The 11,086-nt window shown below is 42.4% G+C and overlaps 2 protein-coding genes across 2 annotated transcripts in view; one reads left to right on the top strand and one right to left on the bottom strand.

Annotated features, from left to right (window-relative positions):
• The window catches only part of slc35d2 (solute carrier family 35 member D2), a gene marked incomplete at both ends in the record, with an annotated part of 7,107 nt that extends 3,105 nt beyond the window's left edge, over nt 1–4,002 (top strand). Inside the window, 5 exons of the mRNA XM_080852057.1 lie at nt 1,129–1,221; nt 1,895–1,962; nt 2,957–3,035; nt 3,341–3,423; nt 3,846–4,002. Coding sequence (XP_080708183.1) covers nt 1,129–1,221; nt 1,895–1,962; nt 2,957–3,035; nt 3,341–3,423; nt 3,846–4,002 — 480 coding nt within the window. The remainder of the gene's footprint in view (nt 1–1,128; nt 1,222–1,894; nt 1,963–2,956; nt 3,036–3,340; nt 3,424–3,845) is intronic.
• A 2,305-nt stretch (nt 4,003–6,307) lies between these two features.
• znf367 (zinc finger protein 367) lies at nt 6,308–10,389 on the bottom strand (the record flags this gene model as incomplete). The annotated part of the gene is made up of 5 exons (XM_080852315.1): nt 9,974–10,389; nt 7,737–7,887; nt 7,397–7,516; nt 6,967–7,105; nt 6,308–6,566 (listed from the first exon to the last, which is right to left on the bottom strand). Exons 1-5 carry the CDS (start codon nt 10,247–10,249, stop codon nt 6,308–6,310), a joined length of 945 nt encoding a protein of 314 aa, XP_080708441.1. The 5' UTR covers nt 10,250–10,389.
• Between the last annotated feature and the right edge of the window lie 697 nt (nt 10,390–11,086).

Genomic DNA, 11,086 nt, shown 5'->3' with positions numbered 1-11,086 from the left:
TTATTTCATTATTTTTTATGGCAAGTTCATGATCAGAATATTTGCCACATCACTATATAATATAAACAACAGACGTCCCTAACATGATTAGATCAGTACATTCATTTCTGTCCGTAAGCTACCCTGCATTTAATGGTGTGATATAAAAGCAAGTTCCCCCACCGAAGCAACCTTTAAGGGTTGTCTTCATTTAGATGGCTTCTCTGCCCTGAAGAACCCTTAAAGGTTCTCCCCTAAACTAGTCCTGAGGGACGGAGAGGACAGTAACATACTAGAATAAAGTAAGTTAAGTCATTGCATCTTGATGGAACCTACCCCTAACCCTAAACCTAACCCTTTCCTAAAGAAAGGACAGTAACATACTGAAATAAGTCAATGCATCTTGATTTAATTATTTCACTGCAACCAATTGAAGACCCAGTGTATCAGGCTGTATAGCATACTACTGAATGCATCAGGCTGTGTAGCATTATCCTCAATGAATCCATGACCATGTTTACTAATTCACTATACTAGTGTCACAGCAGGCATACACACTATTTTCACATACTAATATTAACAAGTATTGGATTTCAAAGAAGCCACAATAGGTGGTATGAAAATCAAGTCCACTACGTGTAGTGTCCTTAAGGGGAAATGCTGATGATTGTGTGTTTACATTTAAATTTACATTTAGTCATTTAGGAGATGCTTTTGTCCAAAGCGACGTCAAGCTAAGAGCAATAAAAACCTGGTGTAACAATAAATACTGCTTATTTTCAAGAAATAGAAAACGACATAGAAAGAAAAAGGAAGTGCGGGCCTGTCACTGCTGAAGTGCAAGTTACGCCAAGGTGCCAGTTAGGAAGGGAGGTGCTCTCTGAAGAGTTGGGTCTTCAAGAGCTTCTTGAAGGTAGAGAGGGACGCCCCTGCTCTGGTAGTGCTAGGCAGGTCGTTCCACCAACGTGGAACAACAACTGAGAATAGTCTGGATTGCCGTGCTTTCACAGGCGGCAGTGCCAAACGACGCTCACTAGACGAGCGCAGCGTCCTGGGTTTAAATCTCCTACCTCAAATTGTGCCCGGAGGTTATCATTCATTATATTTAACTGTCATAGAAAAACAAAGATGATGTTTTTATTTCCGTAGGGTCTGGGTAAATATGGAGTGCTTTTCTACAACGCACTTCTTGTAATCGTCCCAACACTGTTACTGAGTGCATACACTGGAGACCTGCAGAAGGTAGGTGTGTGTGTGTGTGTGTGTGTGTGTGTGTGTGTGTGTGTGTGTGTGTGTGTGTGTGTGTGTGTGTGTGTGTGTGTGTGTGTGTGTGTGTGTGTGTGTGTGTGTGTGTGTGTGTGTGTGTGTGTGTGTGTGTGTGCAGTGACCCTTATTCCTTATGCATGCCATTTACTATTAACTTACAAACTAAAGTTTCACATTCATTCGAACTTCTATACCTTCCTGTATTTCTGTTTTGTACGTAACATACTATATGTTTTGATCAGATAAAACAAAGAAGTTTAATAATATTTTGAAAGTAGGGCAGATATGTCAACAAAGAGTATAGACTGACAATGATAGAGTGTGACTGACTAATTTCCTGCAGCCGTTCATACACTGAGCTAAAGGATGCTATAATGCTAAGGATGCTATAATGCTAAGTAAATCTAAATGCTTAAAGGATGCTATAATGCTAAGGATGCTATAATGCTAAGTAAATCTAAATGCTTAAAGGATGCTATAATGCTAAGGATGCTATGGATGCTATAATGCTAAGTAAATCTAAATGCTTAAAGGATGCTATAATGCTAAGGATGCTATAATGCTAAGTAAATCTAATGCTTTTCTGTGGTATTCTATATGTTGTACAGCAGAGTGGTTGTGTATTTCCTGACAGTCTGTCTCCTTCCAGGCTGTTGCGTTTGAAGACTGGCACAACCTGACGTTCCTCTCCTGCTTCCTGATGTCCTCTGTCATGGGGTGAGCTCTTTTTCAAATCATTAATCATTATGATCTCCACGAGACGTTCACTCTCGTGTCAGCTTCACCCTAATGGGGTGAGCTCTTTTTCAAATCCGATTATTATGATTACATATCCACGAGACGTTTACTCTCCTGTCAGCTTCACTCTCCTGTCAGGGCTGACCCATACTCAGAGGCAGGGCTGACCCATACTCAGAGGCAGGGCTGACCCATACTCAGAGGCAGGGCTGACCCACAGGCAGAGGTCTAGAACAAGAGAGAACAGCGACGAGGTTCTGTACACAAGGGGTTAGATCAACTATATCTCTGCAGAGTTTTATTTTCTATCTAATGTTAAGCATTTTGTGTATTCTATTTTTTATCTTAAATCTTCATGCACTCTATCCTAGTTTTTATGTTGCATGTTTATTGGATGTCTTTTTATGTGGATCACTGTGCACGTCATTTCTTTGCTGTAAAGCACTTTGAGCTGTAATGTGCTATACAAATCAAATGTATTATTATTATTATATGACATGTCTGTTTGTGTTGCAGCTTCATCCTGATGTACTCCATCGTGCTGTGCAGTCACTACAACAGTTTATTATTATTATTATTATATGACATGTGTGTCTGTTTGTGTTGCAGCTTCATCCTGATGTACTCCATCGTGCTGTGCAGTCACTACAACAGTTTATTATTATTATTATTATATGACATGTCTGTTTGTGTTGCAGCTTCATCCTGATGTACTCCATCGTGCTGTGCAGTCACTACAACAGTTTATTATTATTATTATTATATGACATGTGTGTCTGTTTGTGTTGCAGCTTCATCCTGATGTACTCCATCGTGCTGTGCAGTCACTACAACAGTTTATTATTATTATTATTATATGACATGTCTGTTTGTGTTGCAGCTTCATCCTGATGTACTCCATCGTGCTGTGCAGTCACTACAACAGTTTATTATTATTATTATTATATGACATGTGTGTCTGTTTGTGTTGCAGCTTCATCCTGATGTACTCCATCGTGCTGTGCAGTCACTACAACAGCGCCCTCACCACGGCGGTGGTTGGAGCCATTAAGGTCCGTGGTGAAATGACATGGTCCAAGTCTCACTCTATAATTCAGTGGTTTTACTCCGAGGACTCATGTATAGAATGGACTCTATACAGCACAACTCTGCCCTACTTTGGTTCTTAGCCTTAGTCAGGTTATTAACCCTGACCTTAAAAACATGTTAGAAATACTTAAATAATATGTACATTAAACAAAACAATAGATTCATTTAGGGTATGAAGTACATAGTAACCAAAGCAACCTAAAACAAGGGCATGGCCTCACCAGAACTGTGACCCCACGTGACCTTTACCCCCCCCCCCCCCGTCTAGAATGTTGGAGTGGCGTACATCGGCATGTTCGTTGGAGGGGATTACCTGTTCTCGTGGTTCAATTTCATTGGCTTGAATATCTGGTAAGAATTATTTTCTTTGAGTAGTGCTATGAGTAGTAGTTCAATTGAAAACATATCTACAAATAGAACGTCAAATAGATGTTGAGCAGATAAAGAGCTCCACAAATAACATCGCCGTGGTGATCTCACTAATAACATCGCCCTGGTGATCTCTCTAATATCATCGCCGTGGTGATCTCACTAATAACATCGCCGTGGTGATCTCTCTACTAACATCGCCGTGGTGATCTCTCTACTAACATCGCCGTGGTGATCTCTCTACTAACATCGCCGTGGTGATCTCTCTACTAACATCGCCGTGGTGATCTCTCTAATAACATCGCCGTGGTGAGCTCTCTACTAACATCGCCGTGGTGATCTCTCTACTAACATCGCCGTGGTGATCTCTCTACTAACATCGCCGTGGTGATCTCTCCTTGCAGCATGGCGGGCGGGCTGGCGTACTCCTACCTGACCTTCCACAGCGCCGCGGCACCTGATCCTGAGCCCAGTCCAGCCGAAGAGAAGGTCAGAGTTCAAATACAGGAGGAGGTCAGCGAAAGCAGGCTAAGGAGGAGTGGATCTCTCAACTCCTGCTGACCTCTCTGTGACCTGTGACCTCTCTCCGTCACAGCCCTCCCCCATGTACTGGAAGTTTTTTTTTAGACATTTCAATTTTTTTATGAATTGGCACATTTATTTATTTTGTAAGAGCACATATGTGTGACCTTTGAACCACAGATGATGTACTGTAATATGAATTAAGTTAATACACTTATTAAATGTCCGTTCGTGTACTAAATATGTCTAAAATGGAGTCACTTCATTGAGTACTGTACTGTTACGCACAGAATGGGATCAACAGTACTGGTTTATTGAACAGTGCTAAACATAGTGGTGTTGGCCACAAGTTTAGCTTTCTAATGCCAATAACTGTATGTGTAAAGGTACTAATGTAGCCAATAACTGTATGTGTAAAGGTACTAATGTAGCCAATAACTGTATGTGTAAAGGTACTAATGTAGCCAATAACTGTATGTGTAAAGGTACTAATGTAGCCAATAACTGTATGTGTAAAGGTACTAATGTAGCCAATAACTGTATGTGTAAAGGTATTAATGTAGCCAATAACTGTATGCGTAAAGGTATTAAGTATGTCACTACACTTTGTGAACATCTTTTTAGTTCTGAACTGTCAACCGATATCCAGTGTAAATGTGGGATTCATCAGACTGTGACATTAACATACAAATGAACATTTGAACATACATCTACAAATCAGTCAGACTCAAGACCAGGTATAGATATAATATTTAATGAGAAGCAACAGGCACTACCTAGTACTATGTGTTGCCAAAAGAGGGTAGAAAAATTCCATTTCCATAGTCTGGTCTCAACAGCGAGAGCCTCCTCTGCTTAAAACACAACACAGATGAACAGGACCGCGATTACATTCTGTTATCAAGAAAATGGTCTAAGCACTTCCTAAATCATTTCGTTCTGCTATCTCCAAGTGATTCTGTGATATATTAACTTTAGTAAAATGTAAAAAAAAAGTATAAAAAAAAGAAAATTAGATTAAAATCATTTTATTTTTACTTTAGCTTTAGATAGACTTAATTTGGTGTTGATTGCCAATACAAAGGGTTTTCCAGTATTAACACACATTAACGACTCGGCTGGCCAAGCGACTGTTGCTGCTGCATGCCAGGTGTCCGCTGACTTTACCAATGTGCAGAGAAACAGAGGCGTGAGACGCACAACACTAGTCCAAACGGGGAGCTGAGTCACTCCTGCAGGCCTGTTATGTAGTGTTGCATGGAGAACGACAAGCAGAAGCTCCAGCTGGAAGAGCAGGAGAGGAGGAGGATGATGATGATGGTGGTCTGGTGAAGCCAACAGATAAGTGCCATCTCTTCACACAGCACCAGATGACCGGAGTGACTTTGCAAGTCAGCTCAGGGAGACGCTGCCAGGAAGTGCTGTTGTTTAGAAGGATGATGTTATGTTATGTTACTACACTACCCACAATCCTCAGCCCTACGCCTGACACCTTCCGAGGCTAATTTAATTATCCAGCGATGAAGGCGCCAGGCAGGAAGCTGTTCCGAGTGGTTTCTAGAAGGATCATGGGTTTCTCATCGATGTTCTCGAGCTGGGTGGGGTAAGACTTGCGAAAAACATCTAGTATACACCCCAGCTCCCTAAAAACATCCCTGCAGAACTGCCGACTGCTGTAAAGGCCTGAATCTGACACCTCAATCTGAAAATGGAGTTACATGATCAACTTAGCAGTGTTAAATAATAGCTAAAGACAAACCAAAATAGGTGCACTGAATAGATGTGTGTCCTTTAAGAGACTAATGATTTTCGTAAGCTAGCTAGCTTTTAATATAAAAGACAGTAGCCTTTCTGTATCGCTCTTTTGTGTTTGGCCTCCATCACCGCCACCTGTATGGACTCTCAACATGAATTTACCATCAAAGTGGAGACTACTCTTGCTACCCACATCTTAATACACCCTGTGTTTTCCCCACCCAAATCCACATTATGTACACACACACACAAACACACTTTGCACACTGTCAAGACCACTAAAAACACGGTACAAAACAATTAAAAAACAAAGCACAAAAAAACTCGTTACAACAAAAAGTGCAAAATAACAAAGACAACCAACCAAAACAGGCTTTCTCTCTCTCTCTCTCTCTCTCTTTCCCTCCTCTCTGTCTTTGAAACACGGCAGAGAACATTCACTTCATATAATGATAACAATAATGACATCTACCGTCATAGCAGCTCTACGTAGGATACGAGTACAACTGGAAGCGGAAATAAGGTGCTTTTAGCTTAGGTTCCACCCACGGGGGGGCGGGGGGGTGTGTGTACAGGGTACGTCAGGTCGTCATGGAGACAGGTTGTTGGCCAGCTCGATGAGGGCCAGTGCCCCGTGCAGACGCTCCCGTTGCTCCTGCAGTCGGCGTTTAGCCGCCCCGCCACCGCTCGGCTTCTCCTCGTCTGGAGAGGTCGTCTCCTCCTCGTCGTCGTCGGACTGCATGAACTCCATGGGGTCCTGCTGCTCCTGGTCTTCCAGGCCCCCCTTCCCAACTGATTTGCCCTTGGTGGGGGGCGGGGGGACACGCTGCTCACGGGTCTCCCAGTACCTGGGGGAGGAGAGGGGGGGGCGACGCTTTAATACACACGTATCATATTACTCTTAAACTGAAACGTAAGTACTGACCTCAGAGCATCACAAATGTGTGTGTATCTCTATGTATGAATGTTTGAAACTACTGGTGACACCTCCACTGCGTGCGCGCGCGCGTGTGTGTGTGTGTGTGTGTTTATGTGTGTGTGTGTGTGTGTGTGTGTGTGTGTGTGTGTGTGTGTGTGTGTGTGTAGATATATGCAGTCACCTGGCGAGCCACTCTGCTACGGCCTTGTTGTCAACACCGGCATGCGTGTGGCGCGCGCGCGCGTGTGTGTGTGTGTGTGTGTGCTTGTTTGTGTGTGTCTCTCTTTGTGTGTGTGTGTGTGTGTGTGTGTGTGTATATATGCACTCACTTGGCGAGCCACTCTGCTACGGCCTTGTTGTCAACACCGTGGGCCTTCCCTGGGCTCTCGGTTGGCTCCTGTCTCTTGAGGCGGGCGTACGGGTGTTTGGGGCAGTGGCGGTTGGCATGGGTGAAGCGACTGCCACAGGCTGGACGAGGGCGGGCACACAATTAGACTCTCAGTCCTCATGAACCCACTGCATTGATGCACCTCAATATGTAGATGTATTGCTTTTTTTTTTTTTTTAAATATTAATTTTATTTATTTTTTAAATGTACTCAGAGATATTTATTAATCTATTTATTAATTGTTGTTTATTATTATAGTTTTTTTTTTTTTTTTAAAGCTGTCTGTTGCTGCCTCTACTGTCTCGTTGTCTTTGTGACAATGACAATAAAGTACTTTGAACTTGAAGCTACAGTTGGACAGTTGTACTCACCCTTCTCTGAGCAGACGAATGGCTTCTCGCCTGTGTGGAGGCGCTGGTGTGTCTTCAGCTGGCCGCTCTGGACAAAAGCCTTCTCACAACCCGGATAGTCACAGAGATAAGGTCTTTCCCCTGAATTACATAGAGATTTCATTAAGCCATGAGTCGGGGGGTTGTTAAATAGCGTTTTATGTATACAATTTTTATATTATATTATTATATTACATTGTTTCAATTCGCAGCTTAGAGGCAAGACATCTGGTTTTAGGTTTATCAGTTAAAGATGTATTAACCTTCTTAAGATGTCTTAACCGCTCTTTCCACGAAGGTGCGGTGTGATGTCGTTGCTCACCTGTGTGTGTGCGCTTGTGAGCCTGTAGTGACTTCTCCCGAGGGAACACGCGCTGGCAGATGCTGCAGCGGATTCGGCTGTTGGAGTTCTCGCCCTCTGAGATCAGCTCGCGCACCGTGTCAGCACGCGGACGGCCACGGCGCATGCCATCCTAGATAAAGTGAGCGAGAAAAATTAGTATTCATTGCCACAACTTATTAATTAAAATGCTTGGACAAGTTCAACTAGTGACTGCGCAAGAAATATGCGTCAGCTATATCTGCGCAACGACCAGTGCAAACAAACGCAAACAACACAACAATCGGCGTACATGGAAAATATAACGGCCTAATAAAAGGGTCTATAGCGCTTTAATTATATTGATACTACGCACCTGATAGTACCCTACCACTATAATAAATAAAATAAAAATAATCCATATAAACAAGACGGCAACATTTAACACTACTTTCAGATGTTTAAAAAAAAGATTATTGTCGAACGTTTCCGGTAGAGGTTTTGGCGCGCGCCGAAACGTCACACGAGGACAGCTGCTACAGTAGGAAGTAGTGATGGGAAGTTCGGATCATTTTACCGACTCGAATCTTTGAATCTCGTTCAGTAAAATGAACGAATCTTTTTTCGAGTCACTCGTTCATGGGGGGGGGGGGGTGCTACTCAACATTTTTTAATTTTATAGCCAATTCACTGGCGTAAATACGTCCACTACAAATACGTATAATATTTTCATGGAGGTTACTACATGTAAACCAGCAGATACTAATTCCTGCATTCAAATAATATTATATGAAAGTTTGGATGAAATGGTCATTTATTATCACATAAGTTTTAAAAAGTTAAAATAACTAAACCTGTAATTATTTCTTGTGAACGAATATCATTCACGTCTTACTAACCATAGACACTCGGAAGTGAACTAGGTTAATAAGTCCTTTCTGTTTCCTCTTCTGAGCCTATGCAGGTTACGTGAAAAAATATCCAGAGCCCAGTCAAAATGAACGAAACATTTCGGTTTTCTCTAGCTTCCCATGCTGAGCCTATACAGATCACGTGAAAAATGATCCAAATACTTGTATCCGGCAGATGACCTAATCGTTCACCTCCCGACCGTCTTTGGATCAACGTTTCGTTCATCTGCCGGATATCGTTCAATGATTCGTTCTTTTGCCGGATATCAGTCTTTCGTTCAATGATTCGTTCTTTCGCCAACCGTGTCTTTGGATCTATGATTCGTTCATCTGCCGGATATGGGTATTTCGTTCAATGATTCGTTCTTTTGCCGGATCGTTCAATGATTCGTTCTTTTGCCGGATCGTTCAATGTTTCGTTCTTTTGCCAAACGTGTCTGTTTCGTTCAATGATTCGTTCTTTTGACAACCGTGTCTTTGGATCTATGATTCGTTCATCTGCCGGATATGGATCGTTGGATCCTTTTCCACGTGACCTGCATAGGCTCAGTACAGTCAGCTAGAGGAAACAGAAATGATTCGTTCTTTTTCCGACTGGGTCTCTTGGATACGGGTCTTTGGATCATTTTTACGTGACCTGCATTCAACAAATCATTTCTGTTTCCTTGGCTTAGCCAATGCAACAGTCCCAGTTGTCCCGATGCGCGGTCATGAACGAGAAAAAGAACGAATCTTTTTTTGAGAGGACTCGTTACTCTCGAGTCGTTGTAAGGATTCGTTCAAAATGAACGAATCGTTCACGAACGACACATCACTAGTAGGAAGTTAGAGGGGTTTAAAATCCAGCTTGTTCATGTGGACGCGATTCCTATATATACATATAAAATATATATACACATATAATAGGCTACATGGGTATTTATATATAAGCCTTTACGCCTTCTAGCAAAGTCTAAAGCACTTCAACGCACAAATTCGACATTTGAAACTGTTATGAGGGAGGAAGCCCATTTCGCGCACTTCTGTGCTAGTGGCCTTATCAATTAGCAGCGTAGTCATAAGTCTTTTTTTTTTTTTATATATATAAAAATGGGCTGTAAATAAATGCATGTGCAATAAATGCAATTTTGTTTTAAACGGCACAATCCAGTAGGGCTATGCCATCTCCCTTTAGTAGTTCCATATTTGACATGTGCATGCCTTATTCTTATATCTTGTACTGTAGCATAATGATATTTTACTGAGTCTGAGACTTATTTACGCAATTAGACTACATACAGACGTGTTAATGATATTGTCTTCCAAGTGTAACGTGACTGTAAACCCTACCTTCATGTGGTCAGGGCAAGCAGCGTGGTCAGTCTCGCCCGCGGAGACGCTCCGGGTAGGCGAGGCGGGCCCGGCCCCCGAACCGGGACTGAGTGTCACATTGTGCGCGTTCTCACCCCACTTCCACGGGTAGACCATGAAGTCGCTAAAACCGGGACTAGTTGGCATCAGCGAGTCAGTCTTGGGTTTGATCGGGGTGGTCTTGATGACAGACACCAACACTCGTTTCGGTGAATCGTTGCAAAAAATCACTTGAGGAGAATTGCCTTCTGCCATCCTGGCAATCTGTATTTCCTTCAATCCTTAATAAAACTGAAGTGAACTCTGCTCTAAAATAATTACTGGAATAAAATACCTCTGCTTACGAGATGATTAAAAGTTAACTCTTCCAAAATTCACGCCCAATGGAAAGTCTTCTCCATCCACACGAAACGAATAGCTGAGTATTCCTGATAAACCCTTCGATTACTTTTACAAAAATCATTCATTTCCAGAACAAAGTCGAGGTGCGCAGTGTTTTCAGGCTTTTCTTAGATGCCATGTAATGACATTCTATTTCAACGTTCTGCGTCTCGGCTGGTTTCTGTTCTGTCGAATGAATATTGTTCGCCGGATACTGAACCACTTTTCCCGCGTTACAAATCGCGCTCGAGCGGTCCGTTCAGCCAATCAGCTGCGAGATTGTTAAAGAACACTCCTTCGTTGGAGCGGAAAGAACCTATTACATGATCTCAAAGGTGTGTTAGAACGATGTCTAATACACAGTAACCAATGACAAGTTTGGAACATTCGTAATATCCGGATTGAAGAGGACGTCCACATCCAATGATTTTCAAACACTGTGAGGCGCGCTCTTTAAGATTGACAAGGGCCTCGTCCAATAGAAGCGAGGGTTCAGAAAAATCAACCAATGAATGAGCGCATTTAAGTTTCTCCCGCGCAGTGCAACGAAAGTTTCTGATATTTTGGTTAATTTAAAGGGAAGGGGGATGGGAAGAGGGCGCCGAAATTGCGTAATCAAACGGACAAAACTAAAGATGGATACAGAATGTCATTTTAACCACTGAAAGTTAAGCAGAATAGGATACTTCTGATGCCATATCCGTGTAGCCA

This window comes from Sprattus sprattus (genome assembly GCF_963457725.1).
Source record: "Sprattus sprattus genome assembly, chromosome: 15".
Classification (NCBI taxonomy): Eukaryota; Metazoa; Chordata; class Actinopteri; order Clupeiformes; family Clupeidae; genus Sprattus; species Sprattus sprattus.
The sequence above is the reverse complement of the archived record's forward strand: the minus strand, read 5'-3'. Positions and strand labels throughout refer to the sequence as shown.